Source organism: Eubalaena glacialis, chromosome 3 (genome assembly GCF_028564815.1).
Source record: "Eubalaena glacialis isolate mEubGla1 chromosome 3, mEubGla1.1.hap2.+ XY, whole genome shotgun sequence".
Lineage (NCBI taxonomy): Eukaryota > Metazoa > Chordata > Mammalia > Artiodactyla > Balaenidae > Eubalaena > Eubalaena glacialis.
In genome coordinates this window covers 81,249,724-81,272,010 of record NC_083718.1, presented here as the reverse complement: position 1 = coordinate 81,272,010, position 22,287 = coordinate 81,249,724, and the positions used below count along the sequence as shown (strand labels likewise).

General features: G+C 53.2%; 2 protein-coding genes, 1 long non-coding RNA gene and 1 pseudogene across 12 annotated transcripts; 2 read left to right on the top strand and 2 right to left on the bottom strand.

Annotated features, from left to right (window-relative positions):
* Positions 1-912: 912 nt before the first annotated feature.
* FDPS (farnesyl diphosphate synthase) lies at positions 913-11,205 on the top strand. Of its 3 annotated transcripts, none has more exons than XM_061183353.1 (10): positions 913-994; positions 2,139-2,301; positions 4,135-4,275; positions 8,466-8,546; positions 8,694-8,816; positions 9,183-9,271; positions 9,365-9,437; positions 10,139-10,216; positions 10,319-10,453; positions 10,947-11,205. In XM_061183353.1, exons 2-10 carry the CDS (start codon positions 2,161-2,163, stop codon positions 11,145-11,147), a joined length of 1,062 nt encoding a protein of 353 aa, XP_061039336.1. In that variant the 5' UTR covers positions 913-994; positions 2,139-2,160; the 3' UTR covers positions 11,148-11,205. The 3 variants fall into 3 exon arrangements, with proteins under 3 accessions (XP_061039336.1, XP_061039337.1, XP_061039335.1); XM_061183354.1 differs by having other exon boundaries at positions 914-994; positions 2,160-2,301; XM_061183352.1 differs by lacking the exon at positions 913-994 and adding an exon at positions 1,782-2,062.
* LOC133086784 (uncharacterized) lies at positions 3,223-14,959 on the bottom strand. Its single transcript, XR_009700350.1, has 4 exons — positions 14,774-14,959; positions 11,201-11,361; positions 10,328-10,486; positions 3,223-5,154 (listed from the first exon to the last, which is right to left on the bottom strand). It is a non-coding gene; the product is annotated as an uncharacterized LOC133086784 (long non-coding RNA).
* On the bottom strand, positions 11,387-12,058 carry LOC133088919 (putative uncharacterized protein RUSC1-AS1; annotated as a pseudogene).
* Positions 12,321-20,835, top strand: RUSC1 (RUN and SH3 domain containing 1). 8 transcript variants are annotated; one of them, XM_061183344.1, is made up of 10 exons: positions 12,321-13,701; positions 13,979-14,389; positions 15,435-15,533; positions 15,703-15,779; positions 15,904-16,078; positions 16,155-16,260; positions 16,453-16,499; positions 17,184-17,733; positions 18,460-18,588; positions 20,104-20,835. In XM_061183344.1, the coding sequence occupies exons 1-10, from the start codon at positions 12,336-12,338 to the stop codon at positions 20,270-20,272; spliced, it is 3,129 nt and encodes a 1,042-aa protein (XP_061039327.1). In that variant the 5' UTR covers positions 12,321-12,335; the 3' UTR covers positions 20,273-20,835. The 8 variants fall into 8 exon arrangements, with proteins under 8 accessions (XP_061039327.1, XP_061039326.1, XP_061039328.1 ...); XM_061183343.1 differs by having other exon boundaries at positions 15,703-15,785; XM_061183345.1 differs by lacking the exon at positions 13,979-14,389.
* Positions 20,836-22,287: the final 1,452 nt, after the last annotated feature.

Sequence of the window (22,287 nt, the reverse complement as noted above, 5' to 3'; positions counted from 1 at the left end):
TATTTTTGTTGTGGAGTTTTAGGAGTTCTTTATATATTCTGGATATTAAACTCTTATCAGATGTATGATTTGCAAATATTTTCTCCCATCCTGTAGGGTTTTTTTTTCACTCCTGTGATAGTGTTCTTTGACGTACAAAAGATCTTAATTTTGATGAACTCCAATCTATCTATTTGTTGTTGTTATTGCTTATGCTTTTGGTGTCACATCTAAGAATCTATTGCCAAATCCAAGGTATGATGGCTTACCCCTATGCTTTCTTCTAAGCCTTTCATGGTTTTAGCTTTTATATTTACCCATGATGGGTGGGTAAGCAGTGTGTGTGTGTGTGTGTGTGTGTAAGGGTAAAGTTTCTAGTTTCTGCTGAGTCTTATCTTTCTTGAGCACTTAAAGCACTTTATATACTTTATATCACAGTGTTATCCTCATTTAACACATGAGGGAAGATAGTCTCAAGGAAGCCAACTGAGGCTCAGAGAAGTTAAATGATTTGCCTAAGTTAGACAACCTGTAAGTGACCAAGCTGGTCCGGCTGGGTTTTTAGTAATGTGCCACTCAACTGCACAGGAAGATAATGAAAATTTAAGTGCGTAGTAAAGGTGACAGCTCGGAGCTAGGGTGCAGGGAATTCCCAAACTGTTTCGCTTTCACCTCGGCTGCCTCCATCCTCACCCCACCCTCCGCCCACTCCAGCTCCTCCTAACTTCCGGCCCTGAGCGCAGCCCTTCCATTGGCTGTTGGTTACAGGGCCTCATGCTCATACGAGGGGAAGCAGCCAATCAGTGTGGCTCGTCTCCGCCCAGCCAGCCAGCGCTAGATCGCGTGGTCTTTGTCCCTCCTATGGCATGTTGGGAATTGTAGTCTAATGAAGCACTTCTGCCTAGAGTGAAAGGAGATCGAGAACTACTGGTCCCAGGGAGCTGAGCGCCGAGCGGTCCGGCTTTTAGGAGTACCCAGCCAACTATCTGGAGCAGCAACTGGCGTCCAGGAACAGGTGAGAGAGGTAGAGGGCTGGCAGGGACTAGAAACTCGGCCTTACCTCTGTAGCGATACTTTAAGGCACAGGAGGTCCAGTCTGTTGTGTTAGAGTTCCCCCGTTTTGGGGGTTGGTGGGACCGACTGACACTGTGGATGTGCAGAAACTCCTGAACTCTGCCATGTGCTTTCCTGGAACCCCACAGGATAACTGCACCCTGCTTTGCTCTTCTGCTGCGAACCCTCCCCACCCACCCAGTGTTGCTCCGAGGCTGTCTGCGCAGTCCCAGGTCTGTGAGGTTCAGGACGCCCAGTCCCAGAGCCCCAGGCTACATGTCCATAGCACCCAGGGGTTCCGCTTTCACTTCTCTTCTTGAGGCATCTCAGAGCCTGCGCTCCCCTCTCCCCGCCTACCAGGGCAGACCTGTGTTCTAGATTTAGCACTGACACTCCCCAGGTATCTTCCTATCTCCTAGAGCCTCAGTTTGACCTCCATAAAATAGGGTGATTTAAGGGTCCTCCCAGCCCCCAGTCCTGAGGTCCTTTACTCTGGACTCTTCTATCATGTGCTCCAGAACTTGGGGGAAGAAGCCAAGAGTGTAGCAATTCCAGAGGCTCCCTGGAGGAGGCGTTGACGGTTTCTCAACCGGATAAAGTTAGGTGGCATTAAGTTCTAGCCGTCTTATTTTAAGTGTGATGAGTTGAGTCTTGGTCACCCAGCCATACTTTTTGTTCCCTGCGTTTCTTTCTGTAAATGCCCTCAAGCTCAGCCCAGAAGAGAGTGGGGCATTCTGGGTATGGAGGTAAAAGGTTGGAGGGTGACCTGGGGAGCTGACAACGTGCATCTGCCTTTGGTGCTTGCTCCTGCAGGGAGTGCTCGATGCCCCCTCCCTGTGCCACCCCCCATGCTGCCCCTGTCCCGCTGGCTGAGATCTGTGGGTGTCTTCTTGCTGCCAGCCCCCTGCTGGGTGCCCCGGGAGAGGTGGCTGGGTTCCCTACGGCGGCCCTCCCTGGTGCATGGGTGCCCAGTCCTGGGGGCCTGGCACAGTGCCCGCTGCTGGTGCCAAGCGTGGACAGAGGAGCCTCGGTGAGTTTGGCGGGGTGAGGGGCCTTGGGGAGGGGAGCAGCTGATTAGGTTTCTGACTTGTCCTCCCTCTTGTCAGAGCATTTTACTCCTCCCTCAGAATGAATGGAGACCAGAAATCGGATGTTTATGCCCAAGAAAGGCAGGATTTTATCCAGCACTTCTCCCAGATTGTCAGGGTGCTGACTGAGGAGGACATTGGACACCCAGAGACAGGAGATGCTATTGCCCGACTCAAGGAGGTGAGGGGTTTACGACTTGAGAGAGTGAACCTTTGCACTCTCTGTGCATGTGTGGGATCCAGCTCTGGCTTTTGACAGGTATGAGAGCAGGCTTTTATCTGAGTGACTCTGGGTCCACTCTGGAGGGCGTGGGGCCTGGGCAGGTATATTTAGTCAGCTGATCAATCCTGCTTTATGGTTCTGCTGAGCCAGCCAGACTGCTTTGTATGGGGGTGGAGGGCCTTGAACCTGGTAAGTCTTTAGTTTTGTTGAGAAAGGGAATTAGGTGTCCAGAAATCATAAGGTGCTACCTTGGCAGGGACCTGGGAGGAAGCAGTCTGAAGTGGGCCTGAGTGAAGCTAGTGTATCATCGGAAACCCCTGCTCTAGAACAGGAGCTACTGCTGGGATACTTAAGTTGCCTAATTCTTTTATTCTTTTGGAGTATCTAGTAATTCTTTTTGTAAATGCTGTCTCATTTGTCTGAGGGGAACTAAGGAAAAGGAAGTCTGTCTACACTGGGATGGAGATTAAAAGGGAAGTCTTCCCAGTGAATTAGATCTGGTTGACAGCAGGGCAGCAGAAGGCACAATGAGAAGCCCCAGCAGGAGGGGATGCCATTGGAGGAGTGGGGGGTAGGTTCCCCAACCTCAGTCCCCTCCAAGTTGTCCTCTGGCCAACTCTGTGGGTAGGGGGCTTGCCTTTAATAAAGTGAAAGAGGCTTTTCATTTGCAGATAGGTTGAACTGTGGGTTGGAGGAGGTGGCTGAGAAAGGAGGAATGGGCTGTGAAGGGGAAGTTAGGAGAATTGGGGATGGGGTGAAGGAGAGATGTGAGCACGCCAGCCATTCCCATAGTGAAACCGCTAGGTGGTGTTTCTGGGGGCTCTGAGGAGCTCCAGTTCTTTATGTCTCAGTGCAGAAAGAATTCAGCAAGAGGCAAAGTGATAGAAAAGAAGTGATTTATTAGAATAGAACGCTTGTGAGGCTTACAAGCCGGTGGGTGAGAGGGTGCCGCACCCCAAGAACTTCGTGGGCTACAGTTTTATAATCAAAGGAAAAGTGGGGAGGAGGACAAGACCGCCTTCTTCCTCATTCTTGAGTAGACGTCACGCTTTCATCATCACCTCCTCCTCCGGGTTGGGCAGGGGAGTTTTCTTGTCCCTACATGTTTAAGCCAGGACTGTCGTGGCACTATGGAACAATTATTTCAGGTCTCAGTACCTGAATGAGGGTCTTTTACATTGAAATGTCGCCTTTCCATAAATTGTTTTTTGTGTGTGCAGAGAGCATGTTCTAGGGGTCATTAACTGACTGAACTCACTGGGCAGGATGTGGGTCTCATGCCACTATTGTTTTATTGTTTTGGGGCATGTCTCATGCTTCTGTTGCTGAGCAGGCCTGCTTGGTTTTGTGGTTAAGCAAACCTGCTTTCTTCGGTGATCATTAACTTACAGGGGTCTCCCATACTTTTTTTCATTACTTACAGTCCTCTAGTGGAATTAATTGTATAATCACCTACTTTGTCCTTTTACTCTGTCCCTATCAGTAGCACGTACAGAGTTTTCGCCCATTTCAAGCCCTGTCCTGGGTTTGGGAGCAGCTTTTAATCTCCAGTATGGAGCCTTTAAGTGTACTGAAGAAGACAATGCAGAGAGAGCCTGGGGAATGGAGAACTTCTAGCTGTGCTCCAGGATTTGGGAAGAAGCCAAGAGAATAGCAATTCCAGAGGCTGCCTGAAGGGATTGAGGAGGATAAAGTTAGGTCTCGTGGTTGGAAGTGGGAAAGGGCAAGGAGAACTCTCAGAATAGCTGCTCTGTAGACCCTGATGCCTTGTCCCTCTGCCCTTGCCCCCAGGTCCTGGAGTACAATGCCATCGGAGGCAAGTACCATCGGGGTTTGACAGTGCTGGTAGCGTTCCGGGAGCTGGTGGAGCCCAGGAAGCAGGATGCTGATAGTCTCCGGCGGGCCCTGACCGTGGGCTGGTGTGTGGAACTGGTAAGAGGGAGGGGGAAGGGCAGGAGAAGACGAGGTTTACTTAGAGTGGGGGTACCCTGGGTAGGATGGGGTGGGGCAAGGAGGGATGGGCCTGAAACTTGGTTTCTTGGTTGTTTGTGTTTCTGTGCCGCTAGTGTGCTGCAGCCAGACTTAGTGAATTACTCCAAGGGTTAACAAATGTGGGGAAAGTCTTTTGTCAGTAGGTACATATTTCACCTGTAGACTTGCTGTGGGCCAGGGCCTTGGAACTGGCCATAAAGTTGTCAACTCTTTCCTCTGAGCAGAGGACAGCTGCAGAAGTAAGCTAGTTCTTCTAGAAGGTTATTCTGTGGCAAAGATTGAAAACTGGAAGCCCATTGGTAGTTTTCGAAAATATTTTAAAATTAAGGTCCCTAAATCTAACAAAGAAGAGATTTCACATAAAACACCAGATTTCTAGCATTACTTGGAAAATTGCTAGATCTGGGTCCAGAGTCCCATGTAGCGACAGTTGGCTGAAGTTGAATTGAGGCCACTTTCCCAAGACAGGACATGTGTGGGTCTGTCTTTATCTTGCTCCAATCCCCACATCTTCCCGTCTCCAAGCTCACTTGGCCCTTGAAGGTGTATGGTTTGCTGGCCTGGCCTAAAGTCTTCATTAGCGACAGGGGGACCAGGTTTGGGGGGGGGGTGGTGCTAGGCCCTGAGGAGGGGGCCAGTGAGCCCAGGAGGGAAGACGCTCAGGGCTTGGCGAATGACAGGTGATTCTGGCCTGCGGAGAGGAGCAGCTGGCCCGAGGGAGGACGTGACGAGCTCAGAGTCGGCCACACCGCATTCTCGGTATGAGCAGATCGGGCGGAGCTGTCTGTCCTGCAGGTGTTGGAAATTCCAATCTGGAGCCTGTAAGAGAGATGGGGCTGGAGAATAGGGATTTGCCTCCAAGGAGGTAGAAGGACGATGGCCTCACTGAGGACGAGGCCCCTGGTGAAGGGCCCCTGGTGCCCTTCTAGGGATCGGGAGGGGCCGAGGAGCCCATAAACACAGAGGGTGGGCAAGGAGGGAAGGGCAGGAGGAGAGGGGCAGAGCTGTGGGGTAGAGGGAGGTGAGAGCGCGAGGGGCCAACAGCTCACCTGGTAGAATTGGTTGCTGTTAACCTCAGCCGCACTGGGTGCACCTGGGGGTGTTTTTCTCTTTTTCTTTTTTTTTCTTTTGGCCGTGCCATGCAGCTTGCGGGATCTTAGTTCCCTGACCACGGATTGACCCCCAGGCCCTGGCAGTGAAAGCCCCGAGTCCTAACCACTGGACGACCAGGAAATTCCCATGTTTTTTTTTTTTAAAAAAAATTAATTAATTAATTTTTGGCTGCGTTGGGTCTTCGTTGCTGCGCGGGCTTTCTCGTTGCGGCGAGCAGGGGCTGCTCTTTGTTGCAGTGTGCGGGCTTCTCACTGCGGTGGCTTCTCTTTCTGCAGAGCATGGTCTCTAGGCGCACGGGCTTCAGTAGTTGCGGCACATGGGCTCATGGGCTCAGTAGTTGTGGCTCGCAGGCTCTAGAGCACAGGCTCAGTAGTTGTGGCGCACGGGCTTAGTTGCTCCGTGGCATGTGGGATCTTCCTGGACCAGGGCTCGAACCTGTGTCCCCTGCATTGGCAGGCGGATTCTTAACCACTGCATCACCAGGGAAGTCCCCCCCCCCCGCCCCGTGTTTTCTTAAACGCAGCTGTACTGCTGTCACTTCCCCAAGATTCCATTTGAACTGTCCACCATTGTTTTGGATGATTTTTGTTAGAATTTCTGCTTCTATCTTCCTTTCACTTCTACCTCATCTCCTTCAACCTCTTATTTTTCTATTTCAGCATTTACTTCCTAAAAATGAGGACATTTGCCTATGTAACCACAATACTGTTATCACATCTTTGTCTGGGCTGCTATAACAAAATACCACAGACTGGGTAACTTATAAACAACAGAAGTTTATATCTCACAGCTCTGAAAGCTGGGAGGTCCAAGATCAAGGCCCCAGCATGGTCGGCTGAGGGCTTTCTTCCTGGTTCATAGCCAGCATCTCCTTGCTATGTTCTCAGGTGGAAGGGGCAAGGGAGCTCTGTGGGGTCTCTTTCATAACGGCACTAATCCCTTTCACGAGGCTTCCACTCTCATGACCTAAGCACCTCCCAAAGGGTCCACCTTCTAATACCATCATCTTTGAAGGTTAGGATTTCAACATATGAATTTTGGTGGGGGACACATTCAGATCATAGCAACATCCAAGATATTTAACATTGGTACTAAAATATTATCTAATGTATATTCCATATTTAAATACTTGTAATTCCCCCCCAATTGTCCACTATAGGTTTTTTTTTCTTTTTTCTTTTTTAACATCTAGGATCCAAGCAGGAGTAACGTATTGCATTTGGTAGTTTTTCTCCAGTCTTTAGAATACTTCCTCTATCACAATTGACTTTTTTTAAAGTCCAGGCCAGTTATTTGGTAGAGTATCTCACAATCCAGCCTGATTAATATCATGAGGAAATAATCAGGGTAAACATTTTGGTAAGGATGCTACATAGGTAATGTGGTGTATTTCCCGTTACTTCCCACTATAGCACATACCTGGGAAGAGGACTAAAAAAACTCAACCTGGTACTGTGGTACCATCCCTATAGATTTAAAGTTCTCCTAACAAATAGAAAGTGCAGTTGGGGGGCAGAGAAGATTGAGGGAGGCCACAGAATGAATGCCCTTTGGAGACAATCTTGGTTGAGTGGTGCTGGTTGAAACCAGATGGCCCTTGTAATCACTCAGGGGAGGCAGCAGACCTGTGGCTTCAGGGGAACAATGCCACTCCAAATAAACACACTGTAGATAAAACGTGTGGCCCCAATGTGGAAAACCCAGGTCCCAACCCAGGGCGAAGTCAGAGGTCAAGGTGCAGATGGATGCCTCCTTCCCCAGGGACTTTGCCTGGCACAAGAGCAGCAATCGCCATAACCCTTTCTGCACTGCCCACACATGAGCTGGTGGGTGGTGTTGGGCACTTCCTGTGAGCAATGCAGATCCACTACAGCACATGCAGGGATCAGGGTGGGGTGAAGGTTTAAAAACTGTATCTTCGGGGAATTCCTGGCGGTCCAGTGGTTAGGACTCGGCGCTTTCACTGCTGAGGGCCCAGGTTCAGTCCCTGGTCAGGGAACTAAGATCCCGCAAGCCGCGTGGTGCAGCCAAAAAAACCAGAGAAAACAAAAACCATGTCTTCAAAAGCTGTTTGAAGGAGCCGGAATGTGTAGCCTGACTGCAGGAAGTATCCTGGGGGACGTTACAGTGCTTCATTCTCTCATTTATTTCTTAGACAAACATTTATGACACACCCACTATGGGACCATGCTGTGCTGGGCTCTGGGAATGCCAGGGGGACAAACACATTGCCCTGCCTCCAAGGAGTTCACAGTCCTGTGGGGAACCAGCATGTTTGGGTACCTTCAAGTAGGCTGGCACTCAGAAGAGTAAGCCCTTTGATGATGTTTAAGACCCATGGGTGAAAGTTACCAGAAGTCAGACTTCAGTTCCATCCTATTAGACCTGCACTCCCAAATGAGCTCCCTGAGGTGGGGTTTTGTTCCTGGTCACTGGAGTAGGTAAGCAGAGTGCCCGGGGAGGACACAGGAACAGCCTTTTTTGTTCCAGAAGTCATGTAAAGTCAAATTGCATGAAGAAATCTTACTTGAAGCATTCACTGAAGTTTTTGGCGAGAGAGTACAGTATATGAAGATGTTTCATCATCTCCCTGATACCAGGGATTGTCTAGGGCTGCTTGTCTGGAGATGTCAGAGATCTGTTGTGTCTCTTACTTTGAAAACAAGGGAGTTTTTGTCCCTTTTTATAGTTTGGAAGCCTGAGCCAAAGAAGTCATGTAACTTTCCAAAGTCCCACAGCACAGATGAAAAGTCCTTGGTGGACTTCCCTGGTGGTTCAGTGGTTAAGACTCCGCGCTCCCAGTGCAGGGGCACGGGTTCAGTCCCTGGTTGGCGAACTAAGATACCACATGCCACATAGTGTGGCAAAAAAAAAAAAAAAAAAAAAAAAGTCCTCGGCTTCCTCATCCTGACCTTCCTTCCCAGCTCAGTGATTCTCAAAAGCAGCAGCTCTGTTGCTGGTAGAAGGAACAGTAATAAGGAGCCCTGGGGCTCTTACTCTACGTTTCGTTCTCCTAGCTCCAAGCCTTCTTCGTGGTGTCAGATGACATCATGGATTCCTCCCTCACCCGACGGGGCCAGATCTGCTGGTATCAGAAGGTAAAGTGGGCGGGAAGGTAGCGGTGGGCATGGGAACAGGCCACAGGGAGATGGTCACGTGGAGCCTATGGAGGTGTTCAGAGTTACAGGTTCTTGGTATGAGTCTAGGCCAAAGACTGATTGCTTGTTTTTCTGTGTCCTTGACAGCCAGGCATAGGTTTGGATGCAATCAATGATGCTTTCCTTCTGGAAGCATGTGTCTACCGCCTGCTGAAGTTCTACTGCCGGGAGCAGCCCTATTATATGAACCTGATCGAGCTCTTCCTGCAGGTGTGCTGCAGACCAGGGCTCAGTGCCCAGAGGCTGCCCACAGTAGCCTTGGCCTCTGTAGGACATTCTCGTCTAGCTTGTTTCGGGACAAAGGAGATACCTCGGTTTGCCTGGATGGGGAAATAATTGAGGAAGGGAATTGGGGAGGGTGGTGGTGGCGAGAGGGGCTTTTGTGTCTCTGTGACTGAGGAGTGGGAAGGGACTGTGTGTGTGACTGGATGGGCCTTGAGTCTTGGGCCCCTCTCTCCCTCCTGCTGTCTTTCTGACTGCCCAGGTGTCAACTGGTATGGGATGTAGGGCCCAAGATTTCAGGGTTCTCCAGCCCTGGAGAAAGCCCAGGTCATGGGCCATTTTCCTCTTCCTTAGAGTTCTTATCAGACTGAGATCGGACAGACCCTGGACCTCATCACGGCCCCCCAGGGCAATGTAGATCCTGGCAGATTCACTGAAAAGAGGTGAGGGACAATGGGAACCATATCTGGACAGTGAGGGAGGGCTGGGGCGGGGGCATTATCCTTCTGAGGAGTTTATCTTCTCCCTGTACTCAGGTACAAATCTATTGTCAAGTACAAGACGGCTTTCTACTCCTTTTACCTTCCTGTAGCTGCTGCTATGTATATGGTGAGTGAGCCTCCCCACCCTCGCTGCCCTGCTCATGTGGGCTTTTGGATAGGAGGCCACAGGGCAGACAACTTTGGACAATCTGGTGCCCCCACTGAATGGCTGTGTGATCTTGAGCAAGTTACTTAATCTCTCTGAGTCTGTTTCCTCAGCTGTAAGATGAGGATAAAAATCCCCACCCATGGGACTACTGTAAAAATTAACTGAGTGGTTAATATGAATGTGGATGGCCCATCAAGGGGGAACAATAAATCCTCCATCTGAGTACGGATAGGAGTGGGGAGGATATAATTCAGGCTGAGAGGGAGGAGACTGGATTCGGAGGCGGTCAGTGGGATTAACTGTCTATGCTGACCTTCTCCAAGTTTCCTTTTCATCCTGAAAGAATTTGGAAATGGCAAAAAGATTAGGAAGAAGGATCAGAGTGACTCAGGGACTGAGCCTTGTGAGAGAAGAGATAGTCTGAGGGCCTCCAGAATGGATTCACCTCTGCTATGACTCGCAGGAAGACCTAGCTAAAATAAGTGGGATAGGGGCTGGACCATCAGTCAGGACTTCCTAGATCAGGGAAGCCAGGGATGTCTGAAAGGAGAGGAGAGAAGATTTGGGGGCTGCACTGGGGCAAGACCTCGTGGAATGAAGCGGCCAGGAAGATGAAGGCACCTCTGGTGTATGGCTTGTTAATCCCCTTTTCACTGTAGGCGGGCATTGATGGGGAGAAGGAGCATGCCAATGCCAAGAAAATCCTGCTGGAGATGGGAGAGTTCTTTCAGATTCAGGTAGGAAGGCATGAGGCACTGGCAGAGAAAAGGCTCCTACTTTCCTCCTTCCCTGCCTTGGTGCCTCTTCATTCCTCCTTTTCTGCACCCGCCCCCACCCAGGATGATTACCTTGATCTCTTTGGGGATCCCAGTGTGACGGGCAAGATCGGCACTGACATCCAGGACAACAAGTGCAGCTGGCTGGTGGTTCAGTGTCTGCAACGGGCCTCTCCGGAACAGCGCCAGATCCTGCAGGTGCCTGAGAGAGGGCTGTGGATCCCTGAGCTGCTGAAAAAGGGGATAGAGCAGTGGTTCTTCAGTGGGGGTGATTTTGCCCCCCCCGAGGACGTTTGGCAGTGTCGGGAGACTTTTTTGTTGTCATAACTTGGTGTGTGTGCATGTACCACAGGTATCTCTAGTGCGTAGAGGGCAGAGATGCTGCCAGACATCTTACAACGCATACAGTAGCTTTCCACACAAAGTATTATCCAGTCCAAAATTTCAAATGTGCCAGGGGTTGAGAAACCCTGGGCTAGAGGAAACTGAGGCCTGAGCCACTGTCTGAGCATTTGGGAAGGGGAGGGGGAGGTTCAAGATCTTAGATACTAAGAGACACTTGAAACTGGAGGCAGGAATGGAGTGAATGGCATTGGAGATGTTCTGGAATATCTGGATGGGGGGAGGAGAGTGGACCTGGAGGTGCTGGGGAGAGATTAATAAGCCCATTTTCCTGCCTCCAATCCTTCAGGAGAACTATGGGCAGAAGGAGGCCGAGAAGGTGGCCCGGGTAAAGGCGCTATACGAGGAGATGAATCTTCGGGCTGTGTTCACGCAGTACGAGGAGCACAGTTACAGCCGCATTATGGGTCTCATTGAGCAGTATGCTGCTCCCCTGCCCCCAGCCATCTTCCTGGGGCTAGCAAACAAGATCTACAAGCGGAAAAAGTGACTTAGAGACTGTGAAGGTGGAGAGGGGAGGCTCTCAATAAATTGTTGTCTAACCTGTGGTTCTTCTGTTCCTGCTTGTGCCAGCCAGGGGCGCAGCTCTGTCCAGAATGGTCAGGGTCGGGGGCAGTTGCATGGAAGCGAGGACCTCGGGCCTTGGCTTCAGGACCCTCTTGGGACTGAAAGCTTAGGACGCATCAAAAGCCATTGAGCCGGGCCTGGGTGGGTGACACAGGCAAGACGTCAAGCGCTGGGGGCTGGGTCTGAGCCACGCCACGCCCATGCGTGAAGGGGCGCGGCTGCGCAGCGCTGGCAGCGGGTTGTCCCAGCCCCCCTCCCCTCCAGTCTGTGCGGGCCGGGCGGGGACCCGAGCTGCGAAGGAGCAGACGCTGGAGCGGTTGCAGGAGGACCCTGGTGAGGATGGCTCGTCCTGTGGGTGTGGATGGACGGATTGGGCACGCGGGGTGGGGCAAGAGAGGTTAGCGGTAAAAAATGAATAGAGAAGGGGTGGGGTGGTAGCTGGATGATGGAGACAAGTGCGGAGAGAATGGATAGACGCGCTGGTTTTCGGAGCAGGGTGAACGTGCACCGTGGCTGGAGGCCGGAGCTCGGGGTCTGTGCCGGCTGGCCTGCCAGGCGGAGTTGACATGATGACGGCTGCTCCGTCCTTTCCCCCACGCCCGCCCCTTTCCTGCTTCAACCAGCCAGACGAGCCTCCCCACCACCCAATTTCAGAGCATCTGGGCGGGGCGTCCCTTGACCCCTTCCCTTGGGAGTGAGGGGCAGGCTGGGGAGCAGGGCCAGATTGCAGCAGAGAGGACCCGGAGTCCATTCTGGGCCCCATTCTTTTACAAGCCCCCGCACCTCCAAGGAGATCGAGAGCGCAGCCGCATGCTCTGACCCTCCCCGCCCCATTCCCGGGGGTTACATTCGACTCCACCTGCAAACACTGCAGCGGAAACTAATGGCCAGTCGATGTCTATTTGCATCTCATTTAAATATTGTCCAAGGCGCCTTTCCAGGCCTGCCCCAGCCGTCAGTCACCGCCGTGTCCTTCCCGCGGCCCGCTCCCTCACTGGCTGGGTTTCACCATCCCTGTCTTCTAGGGCTGCAGCTGCGGTTGCCAGGTAGGTGGATGTGAGAGGCCTGCTCCTCCTCATTCTCTAGAGGCCACCCCGTCGCCTCTGGCACCATGCTGTCCCCTCAGAGGGCTTTACTCTGCAACCTCAACCACATCCACCTCCAGCATGTCTCTCTGGGCCTGCACTTGTCCCGCCGTCCGGAGCTTCGGGAGGGGCCCTTGAGCACATCCCCTCCCCCAGGGGACACTGGGGGCAAGGAGAGCCAGGGCCCCTGCAGCGGGACCTTGGTGGACGCCAATTCCAACAGCCCAGCCGTTCCCTGCCGATGTTGCCAGGAGCATGGGCCAGGCCTAGAAAACCAGCAGGACCCAGCACAGGACGAAGAGGGGGCTGCCTCTCCCTCGGACCCAGCTTGCTCCTCCTCTCTCAGCTCCTGCTCAGATCTTAGCCCTGATGAGTCCCCCATCTCGGTCTACTCCAGGGACCTCCCTGGCAATGAGGATATCCACCCTCAGCCCAGCATCATTCCTCTGGAGCAAGGCTCCCCACTGGCTTCTGCAGGTCCAGGCGCCTGCTCCCCAGACAGCTTTTGTTGCTCTCCTGATTCCTGCTCTGAAGCTTCCTCTCCACCTGGCCCTGGCCTGGACTCCAACTGCAATGCCCTGACCACCTGCCAGGACCTGCCTTCCCCAGGACTAGAGGAAGAGGATGAGGCTGAGGAGCAGGACCTCCCTACCTCTGACCTCCTAGAGGCTGATGATGGGAAAATCGATGCTGGGAAAACCGAACCCAGTTGGAAAATCAACCCCATTTGGAAAATTGACAAAGAGGAAACTGAAGCTGGCTGGAAAATCACTGAGAACAATAACTCTGATTGGAAAGTAAATGGGAATACTAACTCTAGCTGGAAAACTGAACCTGGAAAATTCGACTCCGATTGGAAGACCAATACAGGAATAACTGATACTGGCTCCAAAACAGATGCAGGGAAAACTGATGGGGGATGGAGAAGTGACGTCATCAAGGAGCCGGTGCCCCACCGGACAATCACATCCTTCCACGAGCTGGCCCAGAAGCGCAAGCGGGGCCCAGGGCTGCCCCTCGTGCCGCAGGCCAAGAAAGACCGCAGTGACTGGCTCATCGTCTTCTCGCCAGACACCGAGCTGCCCCCCACGGGGTCGCTCGGTGGCTCCCCGGCGCCTCCCCGGGAAGTCACCACCTTCAAGGAACTCAGGTCCCGAAGCCGGGCCCCGCCCCCGCCAGTCCCGCCCCGAGACCCCCCAGCTGGCTGGGCCTTGGTCCCGCCCCGGCCCACACCTCCACCCGTCCCTCCCCGGAGGAAGAAGAACCGACCTGGGCTGCAGCCCATAGCAGAGGGACAGCCCGAAGAGGGCAGGGCGGGGAGCCTAGCTGCTGGTGAGGAGGCCCCAGCCGCAAAGGAGCCGGAGGAGCCAGGCCCGCAGGCCGGCGTTGAGGGTAAGAGGCCACAGGAGGTAGCGAGAGGAGGGCTGGGCTTTGGCCTCGCCCACACCTCCAAAGCTTCCAACCCGAACCCCTGTCTCCCCTCCATTCTGTGTCACCCATCCTTCCCGTCCCCTTCTACCAGGGAGCGCTCAGGGAAAGGGAAACTGGGTGGGTCCTTGGGTTACGGGACTAACTCTTTGCTCCCTCTTTCTCCCGCCCCTCCTTGCCTGGCTGCCCATCCCGCTGGCCTCCTTCCCCTCCGCACCTGCCCCGCCAATCCCGCCTGCAGCCGGTCCCCTCCTGCTCCCTCAGCCTCTGGTTTTCCGGTTCTCGGCTGACGGGCGCCCCCTGTTGGAGGGTGGGGGCGCGGCCGCAGCTGGGTCTCTGCTCCTGGCGCCTCTGGCCGGTTGGCCCGGCGCTGGGCTGCGGCTACTGGGGGCGCCGAGTCCCCCAGAGGAGCAGCTGCTGCCTGTCCGCCTGTCCCCGGTGGGGGCCTATTCGCCTCCGGCTAGGGGGGACCTGCCTTGCCTGGCCAGCCCTGAGCTGGCACTGCTGCTGTCCCCGCTCTTTCCCAGAAGTAGCACCTTCCCCGCCGCGGCTTCCCCACTCCGCCAGGTACCCGCCCCCCCGCTGCCACGGCCACCTCGTCCGCCGAAGGCCCCTCGCTGGACCAGGAGCCCATCGCCTCCTCCCAGGCTACGTAAGACGGACCCGGGCCAGCCCCGCGGGCCACGCCTCAGGCGGGGCTGCCCCGCCCACTCCAAAGCCCCACCCATCCTCGCCCAGACCGATTTTTCAGTTTTTTTCCGGGGTTACCCGTCTGGGTCCTGCCCTTCAACCTGGGCGGATTCTAAGTTCATTGGTACTGCGGAGTCTGGCCCTGCTGGCTCCCTGTGCTGGGCGAAGGTTGCTGCTTTCCCGGCTGCGTGGCCCGGCCACTCTCCCTCGAGGCCCGGGCATAGTGGATACGGGCTTAGCAGGCTTCCATGCGTTTAAGGGGGTCCCAGCAAGTCCATTGGTAAGGACCTTGGGTCACACCCTCTGTGGAATTCCCTGGCCAGTGCAGTTCCAGCCTGATCCCCACCTTGTTCGGGAAGGGTAGAGGGTGAAGTTCGCTGAGCTTATTGGCCGAAGGGGTTCTGGTCACTCCTTCTCCATGGGGCCAGCCCCACGTGGGCTGCAGCGGGCGCCCTCCTCTGAGATGCTGGCGCAGGACCCCGGTTTCCCCTTTCCGGCGCCTTCCAGCCTCCCAATCCTTGGGTCTCCTCTCCCCCCGTCTCTCCTCCCTTTCCCGTCTGTCTGTCTTTCCATTGGTCCAGGCTCCCCACGTGCTCCTTGGGTCCCTGCGGACCTGACGAGGGCCCCGGGCGGCGGGCACAAGGCTGCCCCTCCCTTCCCTCGCCCTGTCATCTCCCGCCTTACAGGCCCCAGCCTGGCAGGCGGGAGGTGAGCGCGGCTGCCCCACGTCGGGACTTCCGGGATCGAGGAGGTGGGAGCTGGGCCGTGAGGAAGGGAAATAGGAACCGGGAAGTGGGGAGCAGGAGGTCAGTGCTGAGATATGTGCAGGATTTCACTCTGGGAGCCCGGGTTGAGCTGCCCTATGCTCCACCCAGCCCTGTGCTCCCTTTCCCAAGACTTCAAGGGCAGGAATGCTGCAGACCCACGGGAGATGACCCGTGCGGAAGCCTGGAGTCCTTGGGGTAACCCCTGGTAAGTGTCACTGCCTTCTTCTTCCCTTACCCCAGTCCGTAGTTCCTGGTCGTTCACCGGCGTCCCCCGGGACCAGCGACTGTGGATGGCAGAAGCCCAGAGTGGGACTGGCCAGCTGCAGGAGCAAAAAAAAGGTAGGACACCCTGACTTTTGACCCTTGGCTTGGGAATCAACTTCCCCTCGCTTAGGCCTTCCTCTCTCAGGGTCAAATTGTGTAAACTGGGCTCTCCAAGTCCCTTGGGGTTTGCCTAGGGAGAGACAGGGGGCTTTGACGCTTCTTCCTTTCCCTGGCCCCCACCCAGGTCTCCTGATAGCCGTCAGCGCTTCAGTGGATAAAATCATCTCGCACTTTGGGGCCGCCCGGAACTTAGTGCAGAAGGTGAAGGTGCCTGTGGGAAGGGCGTTGGGGTTGAGGAGGTGAATGTAGCTCTGAGGCGCAGGAACAATCGGCGGGGAGAAGGCTGGAGGTATCTCTGGACCCATGCCCATTGCACTGCCTCCAGGCCCAGTTGGGGGATAGCCGTCTGAGCCCAGATGTGGGGCACCTCGTGCTGACCACCCTTTGTCCGGCCCTCCATGCCCTGGTGGCCGACGGGCTGAAGCCTTTCCGGAAAGACCTCATCACTGGGCAGCGCCGGAGCAGCCCCTGGAGCGTGGTGGAGGCGTCTGTGAAGCCAGGTGAAGGGGGGAGAGTGTGGGGCTGGGCGGGCGGGGGCAGGGACTGGGCCTGGCTGACTGCGCCCTGTGTCCTCAGGCTCCAGCGCCCGTTCCCTCGGAACCCTGTATGGCCAGGTGAGCCGTCTAGCCCTGCTAAGAAGCAGCCGTAGCCGCTTCCACGCCTTCATCCTGGGCCTCCTCAAGTGAGTGGCCTTCTTTCTGGCATCCCTCCCACGGCCTGGGGACGACAGGAGTGTCATGGGTGGGACACATGGTGGGTGCCCCATGTCCCCAGAGAAGGCCTTCCCTCTTCCAGTCTCATCTCCCATCCTCCACCCACAGGGGGCTGGAGTCCTCCACCTCCTTGAACTTCTGTTCCCTCCTCTCTCCCCCAGCACTAAGCAGTTGGAGCTGTGGTTTTCCAGTCTCCAGGAAGATGCAGGTCAGAGGCTCAGATGGGAGAGGATGGGGGTGCTAGGCTGGGGCCGGTGGGGGAAGGGATCTCTTCTGTTGGTTCCCCGTGGTGCCAGATCTTACTACTCTCCTGCTTAAAACTCTTTCAAGGAGTCTTATTGTCCATAGGAGAAACGACCCAAATCCTCACTGTAACCTCCAAAGTCTTGGTTATCTGGCCTCTGCCTTCTTCTGCTCGCTGCCTTCAGGTCTGGGGCTTTCCCTGGTCCTGTGACAGTCTTCCTTTCCTGTTCTTCCTGCCCCAGGGCCCTATTTTTACTGTCCCTCCACCTAGAATAGGGCTTCCTGCCCCTCCTGCCTCCTCATTAACTTTCATTCTTCCTTTGGGTCCTTCTTCAGCGAGGCTCCACCCCCACCTCAGACTAGGCTAACTTGCCCCCACTCCCCACCCCGCCCGCCCATTTTGCTCCCATGGCTCTCAAGTCCTCCTTTTCGTTATATATTTGTCACCACACGTTCTACGTGCGTCTCCCTCTCTAGGCCGTGGTTCCACACAGGCGGGGATGTGGCAGCTCTGCACCCCTCCGTGTCCCCTTCTCTCTGCCCCGGTGCCCAGCATAGGAAGAGGCCTGGGAGGATGTTTGCTGATTGGTGGGCTGATGCTCTGGACTAGGCCCAGAGCAGAGGCTGATGTTAGCCTGCTCTTTCCCAGGCCTGCTGTCCCTCCTGTACCTGCCCACCGGCTTCTTCTCCCTGGCCCGGGGCGGCTGCCCCTCCTTGTCCACGGAGCTGCTGCTCCTGCTGCAGCCGTTGTCGGTGCTCACCTTCCACCTGGATCTGCTTTTTGAGCACCACCACCACCTGCCCCTGGGCCTGCCTCAGGCCCCTGACCCCCCAGGCTCGCCTCCAGCCCTGCAGCAGACTGTGCAAGCCATGCTGCACTGGGGGGGTCGGCTGGCCCAGAGCCTCCGGGGGGCTTCTGGGGAGACCCCTCCAGGCCCTTCGGCCCTCTCAAGCCCTCCTACCCCAGGCAGCTGGTGGGAGCAGCTGACCCAGGCTTCCCAGGTCTACGCCTCTGGCGGCACCGAGGGCTTCCCTCTTCCCCGGTGGGGATCGAGGCATCACAGGACTGCAACTGAGGTCCCACAGGAGAGGTCTCTGCCCGCAGAGGAAGCTGCACCAGGCAGAGGCGTATGGCTGGGGAGACTGTTTGGAGTGCCTGGGGGCCTCACAGAAACTGAGAGTGGAGCCCCAAAGTCCAGGTAATGGGGTCCCTGGTCCTCTCCATGACCTCTGACCTCCTCTCAGAGCCCTCAGTCACCCCAATTTGTTTATTTTTTTTTTTGGCCGTGCCACGCGGGTTGTGGGATCTTAGTTCTTGGACCAGGGATTGAGAACCCGGGCCCCAGCAGTGAAAGCGCCGAGTCCTAGCCACTGGACCGCCAGGGAATTCCCTCAGTCACCCCAATTTGAAACTCGGTAGGGATCCTTTAGGTCAGAGGTTGACAGTCTGGCTTTTCTACAGCCCTGAAGTAAAAATGGTTATATTCTTAAGTCGTTAAGTTTTAACAGTTATGTAAATACCTGCATAATATTGTCCATTTTGCCTCTTGGCCCTCAAAAGCCAAGAATACTTTCTGGCCCTTTAGAAAAGAAGAAAAAATTTGCCAACTCCTGCTCTAGGTTTTGACCATTGGTAGCTCTTTAATGGCTTCAGGTACTCTCTAGTGACCCTCTGGATCTAAGCCTGCTGGTTCCATAGGTCCCTTTGTGGTTTTTGGTGTTGTAGACGTTCGTTGTCACCTCCCTAGTCACCCTAAAGGTAACTGTCCCACAACTGCCACTCTGCCGTCAGCAGTGACCAACTCCTGACCTCTTTTGAACCACAGTTGCGTCCCTCAGCCTCTTCCTCCCTCCAAAGTCCTGGGTACTTGGGTTCTTTTTATGGAGGTGGGGTGACCTCTGTGACCCTGCATCCTTTCCTCCAGGAGACCATCCAGCTGGCTGCCCCCGACAGTGAGTGTGTTGGCTCTGGTGAAGCGGGGGGCACCTCCCGAGACTCCCTCTTCTCCTAAGGAACTTGAGGTCTCAGCACCCAGCACAGCGCAGACCCACAGGTAAGGAGGGTCGGGGAGAAAGCGGTGTGCGTGTTATACCTATGTGTTTCTCTGTCTTCACAGAGCGGATGGGAGGCGGTGTAAACAGCCTTGGGCTGTAAAGTCAGGCAGTGCTTGGTTTGCGTTGCATCTTTGCTATTTATTATTGGTGAGACACTAATTTCTCTGAACCTTAGTTTCTTTCTCTGTAAAAAGAGGATAATTTATACTTTTGTTATGGTTGTCATGAAGACTAAACGTGATTTTATTCAATATAAAAGCATTTGGCACACAGAAGGTGCCCAGTTAGTGGTAACTTTTATTACTGTATGTGTATACGAACGCACACGTGTGTCCACTGGGGCACTGTTCTTCTCTTTAGTGGGGTCTTCTAATTTGGTACGAGGGGCTGCGTTGACTTTAGGGTCTGGCTTCGGTTCTCTCAATCCATTGAATTAGGCTTCTTGATTTTCCATTCAAGTACTTTTCAAGTACTTACTATGTGCTTAGCATTATGCTGGGGGAGGGAATGCAAAGGAAAACCTGTTGGAGTCCCTGCCCACAAGGAGCTTGTATTCCAGTGGGGATACCAGTGAATAAACGAGCATTTACAATTCTGTGTGGGTAAGACTCTAGGAAAGGAAGACTGAGTCCTATGGAGCCATAGAGACAGGGCTTCTTCCCCAGGTCTGGGGACTCAGAGAAGGCCTAGTGATGGTGTGGGGTGTGGATCTGAAGGAACAGGATGCAAAGGTGGAGAAGCCCAGGTGTGGTAAGTGAGGAACTATGAGTACATGATTAGTTGTGGCTGGAGTGGAGGATGCTGGCAGCGGTGTTAGGGAGGTTGATGGCTTCAGTAGGCCAGCTAAGAAACCTGGACATCACTCCAAGGCAGTGGGAGCCATTGAAGGGTCTTAAGCCTGGTGATGATAGGCTTGCTTGTTTTAAGTTTTAGACTTAAACAGCTCTCTGCTGTTTGGAGAATGGAGCTGGAGAGGGTTGTCAAGATTCAGGCACACCAGTTAGATCATATGCCAGTGGTCCAGAGAAAAAGTATAGAGGCCTAAATGAGGACAATGGCAGTGGGGTTGAAGAGAAAGATAAATGGAGTGGTGGGAGATACAAACACCAAACAGGTTTTGGTGATCGATTGGATGTAAAGACTGAGACAGCCTGGTTTTTGCCAGGAGCAACTGGGTGGAAGGTGATGCCATTTACCACTATGGGGACACAAGGGGATGGGTTTGGAGGGTTAAGATGAGTCATTTAGTTTGCATATGTTGAACTTGAAGCACCAGAGAAGTGCAAATTGCGTCAAATAAGCAGCTAAAGAGTGGGTTTGGAGCTCAGGAGAGGGCTGGGGCCCCAAATAGAATCAACATGTTGATAGATGGTCCCCATGTCTCTTCCAGAGCCCAACTGATGTTTACTGAGCTGAACCAACAGGGACATACCATACAGTGGGAAGGTGAGGCTGGGGACAGCTGGGCACCCCTGCCTCACTTCATCCCAGCATCTCCCTCTGGCTCCTCACAGGGCAGTCCGAGCTCTCTGTGACCACAATGCTGCAGGACCTGACCAGCTGAGCTTCCGGCATGGGGAAGTGCTGCGTGTCATCGCCACTGTGGATGAGGACTGGCTCCGCTGTGGGAAGGATGGAGTGGAGGGGCTGGTGCCTGTGGGGTACACCTCTCTTGTTCTCTAGGCCTAGGACCTTTTCCTTTCCTGCACCTCTCTCCCTCCTGTCACCTGGGAATGGAATGGCCTGTGAACACTCCCCCATGTAAACTGATCATCCCCGAAGTACTTTCCCTGTCTGCAAAATGACACTTTCCTCCCACATCCATTTCTGCTAACATGTAAAATAAACTTTCCTCCTTCCCTCCCATACCCATCTATAAGGTGAAATCTGCTCTTCTTCCAAATGTATAAAAAGGCATTTCCCTCCATGCAATCTCTTTCCTCTTTCCAATCTGCAGAAGGGAATAGCTCCCTATCTGCAAAATGGAAATCTAGCCCCCCTCTATCTTCTTCATCTGTAAGTGGACTGTGCCAGTATAGTATATGCCTCAGTTTCCAAGACTGGAAGGGCCTCTCGGCTTCTTCCTGTGTATGGAACCTTTCCTCACTTCACCCATCCCATGTTGCCTGTATTTATGATATACTCATGCTGTACTAGGTGCTGAAGTCTGGACACCCCTGGCGGGTGGGCCTGTGGTGTTGGTCTGCCTTCTTCTTCCTTTGTCCCAATAAAGAGTGGGAGTTGAACGTGTCTGTCACTGTCGGTTTCAGGACATAGGCTAGGGGGGAGGGGGGAGGCCATGTTATGGGGAGCCCAAGGGAGATGCTTCCTTCCTAGCCCAGGTCTAGTTCTTTCTGTTCCCTTAGGAATGGTGAAGTAGCCCCCGATTGGTGCCTGACTTGCAGGAAGTGCCTCTCTAGCCTGAGACTTGATTGCTTTGCTTGGTGAGACTGATATGGTAAGAGCCTGAGGAGGTATGGGAGAGTTGGGAAGACTTAGTCCATGAAATTGTACTTATCAGATTCCTATCTGAGGTGATGGGAAGCATTAAAAGGTTTTAAGAAGGGACACATTTTTTTCTATTTAATATCACCATTCTGTGGTGCTATAATTTTAGGAAGCATAATAACTTGACATCTATTACTTTGTTAGGAGTTAATGAGTTTCAGGCTTTTGAAATGAGAATAGCTAAATGCTCTAGAGCTTGGAGGATGGGGCTGGAAATCACTGTAAATGATTGCCTAGAGGAGAATCACTAAAAGGTTAGAAGAATAGAAAGCTATAATTATAACCAAGCAACAGGAAAGTTAGGGAGAAGCTGAGAACTATGCGGTGAAACGGAGGAAAGAAATTTTAAGTTTTCCTTCATCTTTGGGAACTTGTTTAAGAGCACAATGGGCTGGTGTTAGGAGAAAGGACTTGAGGAAATAAAAATCTTAGATCCGAAGCTTTGGAAATACTCAGGGGCAGGGTTGGTTAGAATCATATGTCTCATACTTCTTTTGCCATTTTCTAAGATTTAATGCTCCCCATTCCTGGCCAATTTATGTTATTCATCTGCTCCTTGCTTTAATTTTGCTTTTTGTGTTTGGCGGCCCTCTCAGTTTGGACCTCAGTTTGCATTTCAGGTGTTTTCTAGGGTGATGTTTTTCAAACTGGATTCTGAGAGCCTCTGGGAATTCATAGTTATATTCTTAAGAGCGGGAGTACTCAAGTTTATGATGCTTCTTCAATTGCAAATTACTACTGCAAAAGAAGTTTTAATTTATAAAAGAGTAGATATAAAAGATGACTTTGGGACCAATATTTCTTAAAGTGAGATCTACAGAGTAATCTTTTTGGGGGGGGCATGATTCTAAAGTTTCAGAAATCCTTTACTGATATAGAGCTTTCATTTCCTGTGATTCAACCTGCCCTCTCCTTTTCCTGACTCCTATTCCTATGTGCCTGGTTTTATAGTGGGTAATCCTCAAAAGTGGGAGGGGTTCTAGAACAATACTGTCAAGAGCATCAGTGAGATATGGTGATATTGGCAGTTGGAGCCTAACGGTTCTCAAGTAACACAGAACAGGGGACCTCCCTGCAGGACATCTTGAGATAGGACAAACATTGATATGAAATTAGTTTTGTACTATTATCATTACATATTATCTAGAACAGCTGTAAGTAGGTATTAAAGGGATATTAAAGGTTAAAAA

What these genes read in the sequence shown, in the direction of transcription:
- FDPS (XM_061183352.1), top strand. Translation starts at nt 1,881, where the DNA reads ATGCTGCCCCTGTCCCGCTGGCTGAGATCTGTGGGTGTCTTCTTGCTG. An exon ending in TAGCTGCTGCTATGTATATG is followed by an intron (nt 9,438 to 10,138) that starts GTGAGTGAGCCT and finishes TTTTCACTGTAG; the next exon opens with GCGGGCATTGATGGGGAGAA. An exon ending in GAGAGTTCTTTCAGATTCAG is followed by an intron (nt 10,217 to 10,318) that starts GTAGGAAGGCAT and finishes GCCCCCACCCAG; the next exon opens with GATGATTACCTTGATCTCTT.
- RUSC1 (XM_061183343.1), top strand. Translation starts at nt 12,336, where the DNA reads ATGCTGTCCCCTCAGAGGGCTTTACTCTGCAACCTCAACCACATCCAC. An exon ending in GGAGGCGTCTGTGAAGCCAG is followed by an intron (nt 16,079 to 16,154) that starts GTGAAGGGGGGA and finishes CTGTGTCCTCAG; the next exon opens with GCTCCAGCGCCCGTTCCCTC. An exon ending in AGTGGAGCCCCAAAGTCCAG is followed by an intron (nt 17,734 to 18,459) that starts GTAATGGGGTCC and finishes CCTTTCCTCCAG; the next exon opens with GAGACCATCCAGCTGGCTGC.